The sequence below is a fragment of the Montipora foliosa genome, chromosome 6 (genome assembly GCF_036669935.1).
Source record: "Montipora foliosa isolate CH-2021 chromosome 6, ASM3666993v2, whole genome shotgun sequence".
Lineage (NCBI taxonomy): Eukaryota > Metazoa > Cnidaria > Anthozoa > Scleractinia > Acroporidae > Montipora > Montipora foliosa.
The window spans coordinates 2,215,317-2,235,316 of record NC_090874.1 but is presented as its reverse complement, the minus strand read 5'-3'; the positions used below and the strand labels follow the sequence as shown (position 1 = coordinate 2,235,316).

At 40.2% G+C, this 20,000-nt stretch overlaps 2 protein-coding genes across 3 annotated transcripts in view; one reads left to right on the top strand and one right to left on the bottom strand.

Annotated features, from left to right (window-relative positions):
- LOC138006265 (lysosomal thioesterase PPT2-A-like) overlaps nt 1–6,590 on the bottom strand; it is a 35,738-nt gene extending 29,148 nt beyond the window's left edge. For both annotated transcript variants that reach the window (XM_068852492.1, XM_068852493.1), the window contains exons 1-3: nt 6,277–6,590; nt 3,315–3,410; nt 1,119–1,173 (exon numbers count right to left, since the gene is read on the bottom strand). In XM_068852492.1, coding sequence (XP_068708593.1) covers nt 1,119–1,173; nt 3,315–3,410; nt 6,277–6,565 — 440 coding nt within the window. In that variant the 5' untranslated portion in view covers nt 6,566–6,590. The remainder of the gene's footprint in view (nt 1–1,118; nt 1,174–3,314; nt 3,411–6,276) is intronic.
- Nucleotides 6,591–6,693: 103 nt separating this feature from the next.
- LOC138006261 (Fanconi anemia group I protein-like) overlaps nt 6,694–20,000 on the top strand; it is a 55,154-nt gene continuing 41,847 nt past the window's right edge. The window contains exons 1-8 of the mRNA XM_068852486.1: nt 6,694–6,906; nt 10,692–10,767; nt 11,004–11,098; nt 17,321–17,356; nt 17,471–17,556; nt 17,994–18,061; nt 18,890–18,956; nt 19,616–19,657. Coding sequence (XP_068708587.1) covers nt 6,823–6,906; nt 10,692–10,767; nt 11,004–11,098; nt 17,321–17,356; nt 17,471–17,556; nt 17,994–18,061; nt 18,890–18,956; nt 19,616–19,657 — 554 coding nt within the window. The 5' untranslated portion in view covers nt 6,694–6,822. The remainder of the gene's footprint in view (nt 6,907–10,691; nt 10,768–11,003; nt 11,099–17,320; nt 17,357–17,470; nt 17,557–17,993; nt 18,062–18,889; nt 18,957–19,615; nt 19,658–20,000) is intronic.

Genomic DNA, 20,000 nt, shown 5'->3' with positions numbered 1-20,000 from the left:
AAGCAATGCTCTAACAAATCAATTAACGATATCATAAATTACACAATACTGCAGATTTTACCCAATTCACACCTAAAGTGCCCCCACTCAGCAAACAAAATGATCTGGCATTAGCCACAGTAAAATCTCACTCTGAGGTGGGGAAAGGTTAAGGAAAGAAATGCATGGCAAGTCTTGAGTTTAAAAGAATGATGCCGAATGTCAAAAAAGGACTCATTAAAACTGGCTCATTAAATCTGGGACCTTCCACTTCCAGTTTTGGATCTTTTGTGTCTTCTTGTAAAAAGCATTTTGCAGGTTTCAATAATATCTGCAAACAAACACCGGTTCTCATGGATCACAATCTAGGAGAACCATATGCTCTACACTTATTACTTCCCCCACCTCCGGCTCGGGTTCCAAAGAAGAGTGCTCACAACAATAATAATTTTTGTTACTATATATGAAAACAGTGGATAGTGTTGAATGTGTGCACTGATTGGCTACTCAAACTCTGGATATCCTTTGCTATTCACCTCCGAGCAATTTGTGTGGAATTTGCACCCGAAAATATTGTACATAATCATTGCAAAAATAAATGAATTAAATTCACCTTTTTGTGCTAGGGAGGAGCGGTGGCCTCATGGTTAGTGCGCTCGACTCGGGTCCTGGCCAGGGACTTTGTGTTGTGTTCTTGGGCAAGACACTTTATTCTCACAGTGCCTCTCTCCACCCAGGTGTATACAATAATGGGTACTGGCAAATCTAATGCTGGGGGTAACCCTGCGATGGACTGGCATCCCACTCAGGGGGGAATAGAAATACTCCTAGTCTATTCATGCTATGGAAACTGGGGATAGACTCTGGCTTGTTGGGCCACTGGCTTGTAAGCAGACTTTTACTTCTTTTGTGCTATAAATTATTATCTCTCTGTTTTAGTACATAAAAGAACCATTCGCCTCAGTGTTGGTGGCTAGTGGTCGATATTTACCTCGCCGCTTCGCAGCTTGGTAAACATCCACCACAAACCATCTCCACTTCAGTGAATAGTTGCTAATTATTTGTGTCACTCCTGCACCAGTTGATCTGCACCTGATCATAATCACACTAGTTGAAGAAAATTAATACTAATTACTTACAAGTAAATGTCCTTGTAAGCAACAGAAGGCAGGTAGGGTTTCAGATAACTGGTGTCTAAAAAGCAGACAGAAAACACACAAACCTTAAGTTTACATCAACATTAGTCTAAGCTACACTTGTGTTTGCCTAAAAAGCACCAGTTCTCAGCCCTGTGTTTTGTTTTTTGATAACAATTATAAAATAAATTGTACAGCTGTATGTACATGTACATTGTAAATAATAAGGGCTACCATTAAGGATGGTGCCTACTATTGTTATTGCGCATCTTGAGATACTCGGATTTCCTGTCAGTGATGCTTACTGACACAGTGGTATTTTTGCACGGTTTAAAAGTACTCTAGGTATCCAAAAAGAAACTTGGAGGTAACCATGCATTTTTGAGAGATAATTAATCTTCAACTTGAGAAAGAACACCTTACATTGCTTTGTATTATAAAGCTTTTTACAAAATATTACTCATCAATAATTATTACTTTGAAAAATGCATGGTTACCCCCAATTTTCTTTTTGGATTTGAATAACACTTGTTAAAATTTACAGTTCCTGCACAATCATAAAATGGTCTGGGGCAAAAATATCTTTGAATTAGTAGGCACCGTCCTTAATGCCTTTATCATCAAATGCTCAGGTTTTCAAATGTCAATCTCTCTACTTTAGAACCTCTGCTGCCCACCCTCTGATCTCTAAGATCTCTAATGATAAGCTAACACTAATCCTGGGGATCACAGACCTGATATGATAATGTCAACTAAACAATTATACAATCACAACACTCCAGGGTAACTCGGCAACTTCAGGAAATATCCTGGTGACAAATGTGACCTCTCAGGTGAAAACGTTCCTTACGATATGCTGTTTTCAGACAGATAGCTGTGCGTAAGCCATGTATGATCCGTTCCAAAAAATTGCATGCCGTGCATACGGGTCAAGTTATCTGTTCAAAAAAATTTCAGAGCCATGTGTAATGTATCAAGACTTCAGTGATCCGTTTAAAAAAATTATCATCTGTGTGCCTGACAGGCTTTCATGCACCAATATCCGACGATCATTTTGGTCAAATTTCGTAAAAATCCAACAAATCTGCATACCCTATAAATTCATTTGAAGAAAAATAAACCCCGAGTTTTTGGGCAGAAAAGATTTTACATGTTTTCACACCTTGTCAATGCGGGTGTGAATGCACCCACCAATGAAAATCAACGTAAGGCCCCCTGAAGAGAGTTTGAGAGATAATTAATGCCATTCAGTCGTTCAAAGTATCCATGTTTACCGTGTTCTCAATCCATGTCTCATCTGTTCGCATGCCGTGCGTTCAGCTGCACGTACAGATATCTTAAGGAACGTTTTCACGTGAGAAGTCACAAATGGCACCGCCATGTTGGTACATTTCCCTGACTTGAGAATACGTGCACTCTATCTGTTCAAACTTTAGACTGCGTTCAATATTATCTGTTTAGTGTGCGTCATTGTTGTTTTATCTTTCATTCTTCATTACAATAATGAAAGGATGCGGAAAGGTTATCCAAACACATGTGGCTTCTGAATCTTTCCCCAAACCAGGAATTCCGTGAATCACGAACTTTAGGCTTGTCTGCGCAATCTCAGAAATTTGAAAAAATTAGTATCTGTCAACGGTTATTAAAATAGACCCCCACAGAGACTGTGCATATTTCAGAACTGGCCAGAGGTTGTTATTCTTGGTGCTGACCAAAAGAATCGCGGCCTCTGGGGACAAGAATGCTCTGAGACGTGTTTTCCAGTATTCTGGGGCATATTTGAGTAACATTTTTTAGCCAGACATTGATGTTAAAATCAGTTCAAAAATACTTAATTTCTGTCTTTAATGACCATTCTCTACCTGTAGGTATTAATTACAATTCTATCAGCAAGTTCAAAGGCATATAGCAAGATTTCAGAAAAAGATGTTATCATCAACATCACTCTTCAGTGATGCGGGTTTCCGCCACCTACCGGCTTCTAATGACAACCCTGTACCCAGCTAGGGATTATGAAGTCATACTCCTGTGTATTGTCCTCCCCCACCCCCTTCATCCTGGTACAAACTACTGATTGGAGCATATTAATAGGCTGTATCCCATAACACAATTTGGTGGTTACGTGGATCAAAGCAAAAAAGTGTCTAAGAACAGCCCTAGTGGCTGATCCATAAGTCTTTCTTCCTAAACTCTCAGTACCTCCATATTGCCCCATCTGTGGACTTGACAGTGAGATAAAGCTGTCAACATTGTGATCATCCATCGTCTCTAAAATAGCTCGTGTTGTCAATCCACCTAAATAGGTTTAAACAACAAGTTTATTCCAATGTCTATTAAAATACACTGAAACACAGGTCACATTCCACAGGTCAGTGTACATGTCACTATGCAGGGATGTCACTATAAGTGCTGGCTGCTGGCGAAAATCGCCGTTTGAGGAAGGGGTTATTACCATATTTACCTGTGTATAATACACACTTTTTTCCGCTAAAACAGCTCCGAAAATTGAGATGCGTATTAAACACGGAATCCATTGTTTTAGACACGCGTCCCTCATTAGCATAAAAACAAAGACGCATTGGTTTTTGATTGAAAAGTAAAAGGCTTGACCAAGATCCACTAATAAATTAACCTTTCTGTTTAAATGAACAACTGAACAACATAGCCTTCATTTTTGAGCGATAAACTGAAACATCAAAATGGCCATGAAACTCCACGGAGTTTACGATGCCGGTCTGGTAAATAACGCTCGTTAATTTCGCTGAAGATTATCTGATTTCACACTGTTATATTATAAAACTTTGCAAAGAACACAACTACCTACTACATGTTACTGGAAATATGGACAAAACGCCACTGATCTTCGATATGCTGCGGAACCGAATGATCAAGATTACACCGCAGAGAAGAAAATTAATGTCACGCAACTGTTTTGTTGGCGCGTGCTGGTGATGGATCAAAATTAACACCAATGGTGATTTTCAAGAGGAAAACCGTGCCTAAAGTTGAAAACAAGCACAGGGTTATCAGCGACGCCCAAGAGAAAGGCCGAATGGATGCCGAAGGAATGAAGAGTTTGGCGTGCTCCATGTGTTGGGACTGGGGAGACAAAGAAGCCTGGTTGTTTATGCTTTCGAAGCTCGTGTGACTGAAAGCATGAAAGCAGCATTTACAGAGAAAACACCAATTAAGCAGTAATTCTTGGCGGATTGACCTCAGTTCTGCCTGAAGAGATGATTGAGTCGTATTTTGTCAAATATGGAGTAGTAAAAAAACCTTGATAACACACAAGACGATCTTGTGGACGGACAACAAGATGAACTTGTCGATGACGAATCTTGTGCGAGAGAAGACGTGCTGTTCGATTGTAACTACGAGTTAAAGGTTTCAGTTTTTAAACATTTTACATAGGCTTATTTACTTTACTGTTGTATGTAGTGGAGCAAATTTTCTTATCCAGGAAATGGATTTTTTTCACACTAGTTTTGCTTTTTGCTCTAACTTTTTTTTTTTTCAAAATGCAGTCCAAAATTGGGGTGCGTATCATACAGGGGCGCGTATTATACACGGGTAAATACGGTACCGGCTGAATTTTGTTCGTCAATCGAAGTGACTGAGAAGATCCCAAATTATTCTCTACATTCTACATTATTTTGATATGTTGGCAAAAAATTGAATATCTGTTAGTATATGGAATTATCACTAGAATTTATTGATACTGGAAATAAAATTGCAAATGAATTGAAAAAGCATTATTTTAAGGACTGCTGTGCATGTCTTCTCTTTCCCCGTATTCCCCATCTTAAGGAATGCACTGGGAACAATCTTGTTACCAGATCCCTTTGATGCTCAGAACTATGTACTTATTGACTGAGTGGGAGGGCCGGACCAGGGCTTGAAATTAACGAAAAAATCCAGTCGCATTTTGCGATAAGATTCAAAAATTTAGTCGCAATTTCGCAAATTTTAGTTGCAAAATCGCCGCGCTGCATTGTGTTGTCAGCGGTTTAGCAGAAAAATATGAGCCCGCAGTACTTGTGTGTAAAGAAACTGCTGAAAATGGCGAATGATCGAAGGAATGGAGCTATGCACGTAACATTGCAGCTAAATTACTATACAATTACGCTACCTTCAGAGAAAATTCATAGCGAGAAACAAAATAATTTTGTCATTTATTTATTTATTTATTTGTTTATTTTAGCAAAAGTAGCAGCAAAGAGGCAACTGCTAACCCTTTTGTTTCGAAAGAACGAAGGTGACAACAAGTCGCAAATTTGCGACTTCTCCAGATATTTTAGTCGCAAAGGGAAAAAGTTAGTCGCAAATGCGACCGTATTGGTCGCAATTTCGAGCCCTGCGGACGGTAAAATATTTGGCCCTCGGACCGAGCGCAGCGAGGTCTGTGCGCCATGACCGGGGGCCAAATATTTTACCGTCCGGCCCGGCCTAACTCAGTCAATAAGCATTATCTCATATGACCACCGCACTTTTCCCTTTTTTTTCCGGGTAACAAAATTCGGAATGTTCACTGACGTCGCTCATTTTGACAGAAAAGTCGGGATTTATATAGCAATTGCAACAAAGTTGTTTTAGTTCGCATCTCGCGCGGTTTCATTGCAAAACTATTGCGTGCGTGTGGGGCCGTACGGGTCATATGAAAAATGAGCTTACCGCCTCAAAACAACCTTCAACCGGATGAAACTATTCTTAGCTACAATCCCTGACTATGCCACAGATAAATAAAGTAAACAGCACCAAAAGTGTCTCATAGCCCTAATCACTCTAGAAAAATGTTGTTTCAGGTCTGGGGGTAACTTTTGGCTTAGTTGTTCATCATTGGAGCAGGGACTTTTAGTCTTGATCTGTGGAATGTGACCTGTGTTTCAGACCCACCTCTTTTTGTCTGAACTCCTGACTTCATGATCCTGGATCGTATGATTCTAAAATTTGCGCACTCAATTTTATTTGGTTATGCCCAGTGTTCAGTTAATGATATGCTGAAAAAAAAAGATAATGTGGCTAGGGCTAGGTGGACACGCACGTGCCTTACCATTCTTGTACCCGTGCGCGTAACTACATAGCTTGAAAGCGATTAAATAAAAAAAATACCTGAGATCTTTTAAGAAACAAAGGCGATACTGTAATGATAAGGGTGCAATACCTTGGGAGAATCCAATAATATGAACTCCATCTTTAGCGCTTTGCATAACCGGTCGAATTCGCTCAGTGATGGCAGGAACTTGCTTCCACAAAGGAGTGAAACTCTCAAGTTCCTCATACAATTTTATCAGTGTGATATTGGTCCCTGGGTGTGCTTGAGTTATAAACGAAGCTAAATCTTCCATATCTGATGCACGATCGAGTATTCCATGCAAAATGATCACTGGTTTATAGCTAAAACGTCCGGGGATGAACAGGAACAACAACAGAACGACACAAAGGTCCGCCATCTTCCTTTCATGACACTTTCAATTTTAAAAGATCACTGATTGGTGGAAAATTGGTAGTCTCGTTATAATAAACCAATCGCAAACCATGATGTAATCTCAGAAAACACAAGCTTTCCCAATGGATTTAGCGCGTGGTTTGGCGCCAACTTCAAGCAAAATGGCGACTTCCATGGCTTGGAATGGCTGGCATAGACTAGGGCTGTTCCTAATTTTGACATGTTAATTTCGTCGCTGTCTTTTCTTACTATCTCCGCACTATGGACGAGAAGATCATACGCTTCAGTGAAGAAAATAATTCTTCTTCTCTTGTTCAAGCTCTCTCAAGTTTGAAAAATCAAAAAGTGAGTTAAAGAGATCACCTTCTTTGATTGTTCATCGCAGAATATTTGCTTCGTCAACTTGGTTATTTGCATCATACCCCGCAACTTTCAACCGCCGATACCACTAGTTAAGTGAAATAGACCTCTTTGACAATGGCGGCCAAGCTTATGAGCCTTTCTAGCCTTGCTACAACGAGCAAATTTCAAAAGTATATTTGCTTCAAAATGAGGCCAGTAGGTCTAATTAACATAAATACAAAAGAATGTAAAGGTGGTCGCCATTTATGAAAGTGGAGTATTGATCATCGCAGTTTGTGGAGCAACTTGAGGAGTTGCAGAGAAGCTTGAAGAAAAGCTAGGCCTCAACGAAAGTTGAACCCATGATCGCACTTCACTTGTTTTATCATCTGAGCTATCAGGCCATCTGGGAGCTGGTCATTTGCAAGTTTGTTTAATATCCCATAATAGTTGAATATACGAAGTTGCAACTGAGCAGCTCCCTGATGGATTGATAGCTCAGATGGTAAAGCAAGTACGGCACAATTAAAAAAAAATCTCATTTATTTCTTTATTTATACATGGAAAATCATCAGTTTTAGTCAAAAAATATACTACTATAATTTATCTATAAAAATTAACTGATTTACATGATTGCAGTGTGAGAGCCCAAAGAAAAGAGGTGGTTGTTAGTCTCCTTTTTGAAATGCCCCAGAGAGTTACATTCTTTAAGATCTTGAGGCAGAGAATTTCATAAAGCAGTACCACTGTATGAGAAGCTATGCTTCAGGTACTCTGTTCGAGGCTTAGCCCATATAAGTTTATTGACTGAGTTTCTTAATCCATAACTGGTGTTGCATTTGTAAAACATATTGTGAAGATACACTGGAGTAAGATTATGTAAAGACTTGAAAACCGTGATAGCCTTGTGCTTTTTTGAATTAGAAATCAAGAGATCAAGTGCGTCCAGAAGAGGAGAAGAACTGACTTCATAACTAGATTTTGTATAAGACCCTTGGAGTTTCTGGAGTTTTTCAGTTAATTGATTGTTCATACCATCCCAAACCAGGCAACAATAACCAAAATGTGGCTCTATAAGGGAATGATAAATCATTTTAGTTACGTCCAATGGAGTGAATGGGCTAAGTCTTTTTAGAGCACCTATATGCCAGAAGATATCTTTTTGAAAATTTCATCCATGTTTTTTCCATGTCAATTTGTCATCAATAAAAACACCCAATGATTTAACACTCTCAGTTTGGCTGATACTATTTACCTCAATATGGATATCGATTTGCTGACTGTTTTGCATCCTTAGTCTTTGATGAGAACCAATCAATCAACGTGAATTCAGTTTTAGCAATATTCAGACTTAACTTATTCTCCATGAGCCAGAGGTTTAAGTTACTTACATGTAATTCATTGTACATCTCGTTTTCAAGGACATTCAGGTCAGAGCCAAGGTAATATTAGCATCATCGGCATTCATTCTAGATGCAGCCTTCTTAAGATGGTTTGGGAGGTCATTAATGTAAATGAGAAAAAGTAACTGACCCAAGATGGAACCCTGAGGAACTCCGTAAGTGATTAGTTTTGCTTGCAATAAATGGCCATTGACCTTACACTTTTGGCTGTGATTTCTTAAATACAACTCAAACCACTTTAAAGAGTTCCGTTAATCCCATAGATAGAGAGCTTACGCAAAAGAATATGATGGTCTAAGGTATTAAACGCCTTTTCCATGTCCATCAAAATGATACCATTAAGCAAACCATTGTCAATATTTACTGATCAACTATTAGTGGCTTCTAATGAGGCTGTAACAGTACTTTGTACATGGATCGAAATTCCGACTGATGGTTGCTTAGTAGACAATTCTCATTAAAATGCTCTTGATCATAGATAATTTTTTCATATATTGTGGCTACTGTAGATAGCACCAATATTGGCCTGCAGTTGTTGACTTCTGAGCTTGTGCCATTCTTTTAAAGATCAGCGTTACCTAGCTAATAGAGAAGAGAGAGAGCCTTCTCGCAGGCTGTAGACTTCGCAGTAAAATTGAAAACGTTCTCATTTCGCAACAACATGAATCCAGGCGCGGGCGACCAATATTTTCCGTATGAAATGTGGCAACAATCTATCCTGGATACCCATCGCCTGGATATCCGATGCCTAGCCCTTACATATTCAATGATCGAGGAACTCCCAGCCCATCTCCTTCTACCACGCGTTCTGACTCGTTGCAAGAATCCTTTCAGTTCAGCGAAGACGGCTCAATGCTCGATCATCCCAAACTTCTGCACCGTACATCTTAGTCAGCTAAAAACATTTTGAGATCCCTCGTGTCGCGGTTTGTGGATGGAAACAGCGAGTAAAGGCGGTTTCGCAGGAAATTGCGCGACGCTCACAGCATGGTGTGATGTTTTGTTCACATATTTTGTTCTCAAGTGCAACTGTAGCTTTGCGGACAATTTTTTTGTCACTGGCCGATTTCAAGTCAGATTTATCCTGAACAAATCCGAAATTGCCCTCTAGTGCGACTTGGCCCTTATTGACACTTAATATTTCGTAACGAAAAGGCTGTATTGGGAGGTGTAAGGTACAGTAGCTTTCAGGTGGGATGTCATGTGCTGGAATTTCAAATGCTAAATTTGGACCTATGTTAGCAAACTGAGCGTTGAAAGCTACATCGACTTCAGGTGGAGAATGAAGAGTAGTATTGTTCATTTTGATTTTGTTCAGGAAAGGTTAATTCATTAATCAATTCCAAGTTTTTTTGGGATCATTCTTGCTGGCATCCAAATTATCTCTAAAAGTATTTGTTTTTCGCATTCTTTACTGCCTTTTTCGACTCATGTCTTGCCTTTCTATATTGATTCCAAGTGATTTGGTCATCAGTTAGAGTTGCTTTCTTTTTTCAAGGTCCCGATTTTTCATTTTACGTACTAAATCTGAAGTAATCCAAGGGGACTTTCCTACCTACTCTTCAGTCACTGTCAATTACAGTCATAAGCATGTATTTCCACTCGCTCCACATTTCATTGTGATTAGAGAGAGTAGAAATGCGACTCCAGTCACCCCTGCTTTGAATCCACCAAAAAATTGTTTAGCTTGAAGTTTTTCATTTGTCTTGTTTCAATAACTGAACTACCACCAGAACGGGTATAACTTTTCTGGTCATTCATGCTAAATAGTGATCACAAATACCAAGGTGATTAACTCCCAAGTCAATCACACTCGGGAAATTTGTGATTCACATTCAAGTCAATGAGAGTGTTCATTGAGTTTGTTACTCTCGTGGGTTCTGCTATTAACTGACGTAAACCATAAAATTAATATCAATGATATCATGAAGAGCAGAAATATTACAATCTAAGGTGGATGAATTTCCAAATACATTCCGAGGGAAATTGCAATCACATGGTCATGGGTTCAAGTTCCTACACAAACTGAAATAATCAGTCTCACATACCCAAAGTTCAAATATATGATACTCCATACAATCACTATCAGACACCACTATTGTTTGCATTTAGTGTCATCTTATAAAGAACGAGTCAAGGTAGTTGTAAAATAGGGAAGGAGTTCATCAACAGGAAAAAAGAAATCTTTCATTTCAAAAGCCAGTAAGGCTCAGGTTGGCACACAAATAATGATTCAGTGAGGTGTGAATAATGATATTGCGGGATCCCAGGCTTAAGTGTTCTCATCAAGTTTCAAGTGCAATAGTCTCAATTATCATAAGACAAAAAGTGTAATAGCTTAATTAATTAATGACTTGCCTACATACTGTTTATTTCTATGAACAGGTCATAGATCTACTCGAAGCCAGGGCTGTCGAGGGAAGGGGTAACCCAGTTCCTTATCTTCAAGCTGTATTCAAAGGTAAGTACCTGGTGTAACATAACATGATATCAATCATTGTTCATATGTTACACCCAGGCTATTGCAAAATCTCTTCTCGTCAGTTTTTTTTTTTGCTCTCTCAGGTCCCTGATTTCCCCATCAAACTAAACAAGGCTTAATACAAAAGCACTATGCAGTATGCTAACAATGACATGTTTGCATCATATTGTTATGGCCATTATCTGTTACACTCACATGTATTCTCATTGTTATAGGCTCTCCCATTAACAGTAAAATTGGTTTAGAGCGACGCACACTTGTGTTCAAACATGCAATTGAAATATTAAATGATCAAGAGCTCAGTAACAAGGTACAGTAGTGTCTTTTTCAGTTGGAATATTGCTTTAAGAGTGGAAATAATCATCCAGTGAAGTGTACATTTTAATTATGTTGTCATGTAATGTTTGATATTACCGTATTTTGAAGTTTTAAGAATCTGAACTTTTGTACAGTACTTCTACAGGCACATTTTACGCTTGCCACTCAGGACGCGTTTGATTTTGTACACTTTACCTTGGGGTCACCTCGCAGCTCCTACAAGGTCTCACCTGATTGGAGACCACCCTTGAGGTTTAACAAAAGAACAAATAACAGAAACAATGGACCCTAGGCCTAAAACAAAAGGGCCATTGTTTCTGTTATTTGTTCTTTTGTTAAACCTCAAGGGTGGTCTCCAATCAGGTGAGACCTTGTAGGAGCTGCGAGGCTACCGTTACCTTGCTCCCCTTTACTGGCCGCAAAATGCTAACAACTGAGGCAGAGTAAGATGCCAGATGGACAGAACACTTCAGTGAAATTTTGAGCAGACCACCACCACTAGTAGAAGCCAGCATACAGGAAGCAGAAACTGACCTAGATATCAGTACCGGTCCACCTACTAGAGGAGAAATAATTGCTGCAATCAAAACCCTAAAGAATGGTAAAGCCCCTGGTGAGGACAGCCTCAATGCAGAGCTGTTCAAAGCAGATCCTGCAATTGCAGCCAATTTTCTACAACCCCTCTTCAACACAATCTGGAATAAAACCACGGTTCCTGACGACTCGACTAATGGAGTCATAGTTAAGATCCCGAAAAAAGGCTCTCTGAGAGATTGCGGTAACTGGCATGGAATTACACTCCTATCAATCCCAAGCAAGATACTAGGGAAAATTATCATATAACGACTCAAGAATGTAGTAGACAAGAAACTTCGCAATGAGCAAGCAGGATTTAGAGAGGGAAGAGGATGTGTAGAACAGATATTTGCACTCCGTAATATAATTGAGCAGTGCACTGAATGGCAAAGGCAACTCTACATCAATTTTATCGATAGCCTTCATAGGGACAGCTTATGGAAAATACTGAGGGCATATGGGATCCCGCGCCATTTGGTTTGTGTAATTAAGAGCTTTTACGCAAACTTCACATGCCGTGTGGGGAACAGTAACAACAGCTGTGAAGTGAAGACCGGAGTAAGACAGGGGTGCGTGATGTCATCACTACTCTTCAACCTTGCCATTGACTGGGTGATGCATCAAACAACAGAGGACCAAAACAGAGGCATAAGATGGACTCTCATTTCTTTCCTAGAGGACTTAGATTTTGCTGACGACCTAGCATTATTGTCTCATACACAACAACATATGCAGGAGAAGTCATCTCACCTCTGTAATTTCGCCCAACAGATTGGCTTGACGGTCAGCCAAAAGAAATCAGAAGTCATGTCTGTAGCAATCATATCATTGACACACATGATTTAATAATTTACTACCAATGTAACATGATCATCAAACATTAGAGATTACAGTGCATTACATCTGAGAGTGAATGCGTGTACTTGTCTTCCTTCGTCTTACCCGATCACTACATCGGCGACAAGGATAGGATTTAAGGAAAAGAAGCGAAGAAAACACAGATAGAAAATGATACATCCTGATGAAGCTGCTTTGGCTTCACTGAGCATTAGCGCCGCTCCACAAGCCCAAGCACTACCGGCACAGGAAAACATCACTGTTACCAACAGACAGCTCAATATTACACCCTTCGCCATCGACCGTGATCCCACTAACAGCGCTAACAGATGGGATAAATGGAAGAAAGATATTCCGCTTTTTCGGCATTCACAACCCAGAGTTGAAAAAAGATGGTCTAATCATCTACGGCGGGATATCGCGGATCTCGAAGACTCCCTACCAGATGTTGAAAGCACAGACCCACCCGCTGACTAATACACGAAATTCATCTGAAAGCTGGACAAGCACTTCCTCCCCAAGAAAAACAAAGACTACACAAGATTCCAACTTGGTAATCTGCAGCAAGCAGACGACGAATCACTCGCCAAATACTTGGCTCGGGAGATCACGATGAGAACAACGCCATCCGAGACCACTTGATTAAAACAATGTGTCATAGAAGAATTCGAGTTAAAGCCATTCGACAAGGCTGGACTCTTCAAGAAATCCTCGATGAAGCCGCTATCGACCAAGAGACCAACCAGCAGGCGACTGAAATGGAAAAGAAGAAATTCCAAACAATCGTAATGGGTAAGTCCACCAAGTGTCAGGTCACGAGGAAATTGACCGGAAGTCCGATTTGAGCGACACATCGAGCGATGAATGTTTCATCCAGCACCTCAAGATCCACAAAGCAACGAGCCAAGGCATTCAAAAGACCTGCACCATCCTCATAAACGGCATCGAAACCATAGTTGAGCCAGACACCGGCGCAGACACAAACATCATGGATAAATATCAGTTCCGAAAACTGCAAACAGCAATACCGGAAATGGCACTTCAAGAATCGACAATAAAGTTAAAAGCACTCAACCACGACCTGCCCATCATGGGAGAATGCACCGTGAAACTTGAAAACCAAACGAGAGCAATCACCGCAACCATCGTGGTAGTAAAAGGAAAGATTAACTCTCTACCTCTACTCGGAAGACCACGCTTAGATGAACTTGGCATGCTAAAGATTGATGAGACTGGTGGATTAAAAGAGCCCAACAAAGCCGTGAAGAAAATCGAAAACGAGAATCCTGAGCTGGAGGAAATCCTAGATCAGTACAAGAATCTTTTCCAAGGAGTTGGTAAGGCAACAAGAGACGGCCAAGATATACAAATCCATCTGCTTATGAAAGAAGACGCTATACCAATCGCCCAGAAACCTAGACGTGTCCCATACCATCTCATTGAACCTCTCCAGAACAGAATTGAAGAGTTTGTCGCAAACGACATCATGGAGAAAGTCCCTGACCACGAAGCCATCACCTGGTGCTCACCAATGGTTGTGCAACCAAAGCCCAAGAACCCTAAAGATATCAGAGTCAGCCTGGACCTCCGCCTCCTAAATAAATCAATGCTCCGCACACGAAACATTCAAGCCCCAATTACAGAAGATTTTGTAACCGAATTCAGAGACTGTAAGGTCTTTAGCAAACTAGACCTTAACCATGGTTACCATCAATTCTGCCTTGATCCCGAATCATGCAAGACTATGACATTCTCCACTCCATGGGGAAACTACCGGTACAAACGCCTGGCCCTCGGAGGAGTCAACAGTCAAGACCTGTTCGAAGCAGAGATCAGCAAGGTTATATCAGGCACCCCCAAGGTTCTCAATAACCGTGACGACATCATGATTGGTAGTAGAGACTGGGACGAGCACAACAAATCTCTTGCACAACTGCTACAGAGACTGGAGGATCACAACCTGACCCTGCAACATGAAAAGTGCGAATTTGGAAAAGCATCCATCGACTTCCATGGACACCTGTTTACACAAGAAGGCCTTAAACCAAGCCCAACCAAGATTCAAGCTGTCCAAAACTGTGCTCCACCAGCATGCAAAGAGGAACTAGTCTCTTTTCTCCAAATGGTAGCCTACCTATCCAGGTATATTAGTAACTTCTCCAGTCGGTGCGAACCACTGTGAAAGCTCACAAAAGTCAACGCAAAGTTTGAGTGGTCGATAGAACAAGAAAAAGCCTTCAAGGACCTGAAAGCTGCCATCACCGCAGCCCCAGTCCTAATTCCGTACCATCCAGAGCAAGAAACACGCATCATCTGCGACAGAAGCCCCGAAGGACTGGGAGGAGGACTGTTTCAGAAGACTGGCAAAGGATTCCAACCTGTACACTATGTGAGCCGGACCTTAACTGACACGGAGAAAAGGTACTCTCAAATAGAGAGTGAGGCACTGGCAGCAGAATTTACTACAACCAGGCTCCAGATGTACCTGCTTGGTGCACCAAAATTCAAGTTAGCAACAGACCACAAGCCACTGCTTCCACTGCTCAACTCAAAAGACTTCAAAGAGTTTGCGGCAGAAATGGGGTTCACACACAAAAAAATCACGCCACGTTATCCCAAAGCCCAGGGACATGTAGAAGGCTTCAACAAGCTGATGAACAAAAAGCTTTGATAGCTCGTGCAGAAGGCATTGATCTCCATGAAGCAACCTATGACATGCTACAAGCATACCGGGAGACACCTCACCCAGCCACAGGAACCGCGCCCTATGAACTCCTCATGAATTGAGTAATCCGTACCAGACTTGACCACTACCCAACAGAGAGAGCCAGCAGGGACGAAAAAGTCAGGAAAAGAGACAGCAACTACAAAGAGAAATTGAAGTCTTACCATGACCGAAGACACAGAGCCAAAGAACACAAGTTCAAAACCGGAGAGGCGGTTCTCCTGAAACGGGACAAGAAACGAAAAGGAGACACCCCATTTGAACCGTACATCTACATATCTACATAATTACAAAGGTAATTGGATCCACAATCTATGCCAGGAGAGTCAGTGATGGAAAAACAGTATGCCGAGATGCATCCAAATTCAAGCTGCTCAGAACAACATACATCCCAGCAAGAGACAAGCAAAGGAAACCACCTACTGCAAGACCAGTAGTACCACCAGCAGCTAAATGCCAGGCAGCACCAGCCGTAACCCAGGAAACAACACCAGTGGCAGCACGAATAGCCACCCAAGGCATTGTTACCCAACTAGTGCCAATTGAGACAACACCTACCAACCAAACCCAACCACTGCGCAGATCACAGCATCAGACCAAATCCACATTTGATGGACACCTGAAGGACTACACCACATGAATTGTGAATTGACCTCAAACATTGACCAGATGCTATCAACAATGATTATGAACACTGAACACTTGTTTCGTTAACGACATTGACTATGATTATTTGATTACAGTGAAATCATGGTACCAGCACTGAATATGTTTCATTGATTAGGTGCATGTTGATCGATTATTATTTATTGATTAAGTGACTGATTTTTTGCATGTTAAGAAAACCAAGACCTAGGTTGAGACATGAATTTGAGGAACTGATCTGAAGAAGGAGGAGTGTAGCAATCATATCATTGACACACGTGATTTAATAATTTACTACCAATGTAACATGATCATCTAACATTAGAGATTACAGTGAATTACATCTGAGAGTGAACGCATGTACTTGTCTTCCTTCGTCTTACCCGATCACTACAATGGCTTTAAGCATTACAAATCCACAACCCACAATCCAAGTGAATGGTTCTTAAAACCACCAAAGAATTTACATACCTTGGAAGTATTGTCACGAACGTAGGAGGGGCTGACAAAGATTTCATGTCTCCCCTATTGCTCTTACTTCTTCCATAACAGTCCTACACCAGGTGATTTTTGGCCTTCCTCGCTTTCTCTTTCCCTCCGGGGTCCAGTATAGAGCAATTCTAGCATTGTCATCTTTATCCCTTCCAAGGACATGCCCAATCCACCGCCATCTTCGCTTCATCTGTATGTTTGCCACGCCTTCTTGTTCGCATCTCCTCAGCAGCTCTTCATTTGAGATCTTGTTTGGCCAGAATATTCTCAATATTCGCCGTAAGCTCTTTGTGTGGAAAACTGATACCTTGTCAAGGTCATCATCCTTGGTCATTCGCCAGCATTCTGATGCGTATAGAAGGGTAGAAAGAATGCAGCTCTGGTATAGTTTCAGCTTGGTCTTGATACTGTACTGCTGTGACTTCCAGATGTTATTGAGCATGTTAAAGGCGTATCTGGCCTTGCTGATTCGGTTCCTAATGTCTTTGTCAGCCCCTCCTACGTTCGTGACAATACTTCCAAGGTATGTAAATTCTTTGGTGGTTTTAAGAACCATTCACTTGGATTGTGGGTTGTGGATTTGTAATGCTTAAAGCCATTGTAGTGATCGGGTAAGACGAAGGAAGACAAGTACATGCGTTCACTCTGAGCTGCTTACAACTTGGCTAGCACAAACCAGTCTCATAATATGACAACCTCACAAGATTTTTATACTATCGGTGTTTACCCAATGGTTAGCACCAACCATGCTCAAGTACAGCCTAGATTGGTAAGTGTTCCATTGACTGATTCAGTGTGATTGTACCTTTTTGGGTGCACACTTGCAGAGTCTACATGTACATCAACTTTCAAGACAAAGCTCGTGTAGATGAATTTAATGTAATTACATTGTAATCTGAAATCCTTTCTCTACATTTGCATGTGCTTTTTTTCCTACAGGTTGCCACAGACATTGTTGGCTTTTTGATGATGGAGGTAGGAAATTGTTTTTTCTGTATTATTGGTGTAGGCATGCCTACATAGTATGCAAAAAATCCTATTGCAGGAATTCAATTTAACCAAAAGTTTGTCTCTCTCTTAATTATTCAGCTGGAAGCATTCCCAGGTAAAACTCTCTCAGAGTTAGCAGATATGTTCATAAATGCCATTAAAAGGGGATCTCTGAGTAACAGCAAGTAAGTAGTTCTTACCATGTAAACGTCAATATTTAACCCTTTATGTAGAAAACATTATTGTTTATTTTAGTAGAAAGATGTTAAGTCATGGTTGGACATTCATGAAGTCTTGATCTTTAACTTTATAATAAATGTGTTCAATTTGCGAATGCAAACCCTTAATCATGCTCTTGAGAAGATTTGATTCCAACCTTTCCGTATGCGTGCTGGCAGAAAGGAAGTGGCAATTTTCTGAGAATTTGCTTTGATCTGAAATGGACAATAACAATATCAAGTTAAAACAAAGTAAACTGCCTTTTGTCATCTTATGATGTGTTATTGATATACATGCACATTGCTGAAGTCTGGAAATTATGTGGTAATTCACTGAAAGGATATTTTAATTTATTTACATGTAGCATGGTGATGTTAGTTCTATTTTCTATTGCTGTCAACAGATCACTGGAACTGTTTCCCAAGGTACTGTCTGCTGTAGCAGCTAAGGACTCCATTCCAATGACCGGAGGTATAGTTTACAATTGAAATATATATTTTCTTACTCTGCGGGAATCAGTTGTTCAACTCCAGCCGGACCAGCACTCACGGTCTTAAAATAACTGAGGAGAAAGTGCTGCCTTTGTAATAACATCCGCAAATTAATGGTTTTATTTTTTTCTTAATGCCAGAGCAGGTGGAATTCAACAAATCCTGCAATCTGATTGGTTTCGGGACAGGCGGGATTTTCTCATCCAACCCGCTCACGGCGGGCAGAATCCTATCCTTAGTTGCGTGACCTTATGTGGTGACCTTAATATAAATTTCCATGTATTTTGACACCGAATCTCATTTACATACAGAAGGTACTTTTTATGAGACAAGAGGTTTGGAAATAGAATTCAAATACAAATATTTCTCTTTGAAATGTTCAGTTTGTAAGTCACTTAATACTGCATTCACTATCAAGCACGGTGCGAGTCAACAATTAAAAAAGTGATTTCACAGAGGAAGGGAGAGAGAGGAAAAAAAAAATTCCTTTTTACCAGCTAAGGGTCTGTCCGTATAGTGAAAAACGGTGACCTCGGTCACAGTTTTTCGCTATATGGACCTCCCATCTGACAAATAACAGACGTATACTTTCAAGACCTCTAGGATAAGGATTATAAATCAAGTGCTACTATGATCAAATTTTTATCCCGTAAATTTTTAGGTTTATTATAAAGAATTCCAGGAAAGATTAAAAAACGCCGTTTACTGTTTGGAAATATCATCTGCATTGGTTCCAAAGATATTTAAGTTTGAAAAATGTGTGAAATATACAAATATTCTTTGTATTGAATGATTATACTCTTTTCAGATTGTGGAGGTGAAATGGCTGGCCAGGAATATAAACAACATCTTTTGAACACTCTTTGCTCGAGCAGGTGATTCCAAAAATAGCAAAATCACAGTGAAAGTATAACTGAATTTTCTTTTTGAAAAGTCAAATGTTACTGCAATGTTTGTATTGTTTCACAAAAAAAATAACTTTCATGAACATGATTGTTTAAACGACTGCTTACGCAAAATGTGAATGAATGTCCTTTTTAAGAAAAAATGGTTGTCAAGTGATACATTATTATTGGTTGACTACTTGCAATACTGAATTTCAATTTTGCAAAAATGAATATTTCCAGCAAATGAATTTTAAATGTAGCTATTGTTTGCCTGTTGATTCTCTAGGTTAATTCACATGCAAATGTTTTTTGGTTCTTGCATATATAAATGAAAACCATTTTGGTGTTAATGGAAGTGTTACTGTGTTCACCTTAACGAGAAACCCAAATGAATAGTGATGTTGTGTACAACTGTAGATTAACCCATTGACTCCTGGGTGTTCCCCATCAACGAGTAACACTGCCTGGTGTTAGACAGCCGGTTTAGGCTGGTTTAGGCGTGAAAGGGTTAACAACAAAATGTGTTATATTACCAACAGCATCATCACTTCTGATTTTTAATTAAGTTATCAACAGAAGAAATCCAAGCTACTGGTTAATGTATTGAGGGATAAGGTTTTTTTAAAACTTATTTATTTTTTTGACAGATGGAATCCCCAGTGTGCCATTCATCTGGCTGCCATTTTTCGGTAAAAAGATAGATAATACTAATAATAACAAACTTTATTTAAGTTTCAACTGTATTCACTTTTAATGCTGAGGAGCTAATTGGTGACACTGTACAGAAATCAAATCAAATCGAGCAATTAATGTCAAATAATAGGTTGTCTTTTGGGAGGGGGTAAAACCGGACTACCCGGAGGAAAACCTATCCAAGAAGAGTAGAGAACCAACAACCTCAACTCACATGTGATGCCAAGTCTGGGGCCACATTGGTGGGAGGTGAGTGCTCTCACCACTGTGCCATCCAATGCTTCCCTACTGTGCCATCCAATCCCAGGAAGGAAGGGGGGGGGGGGGGGCAGACTCCCA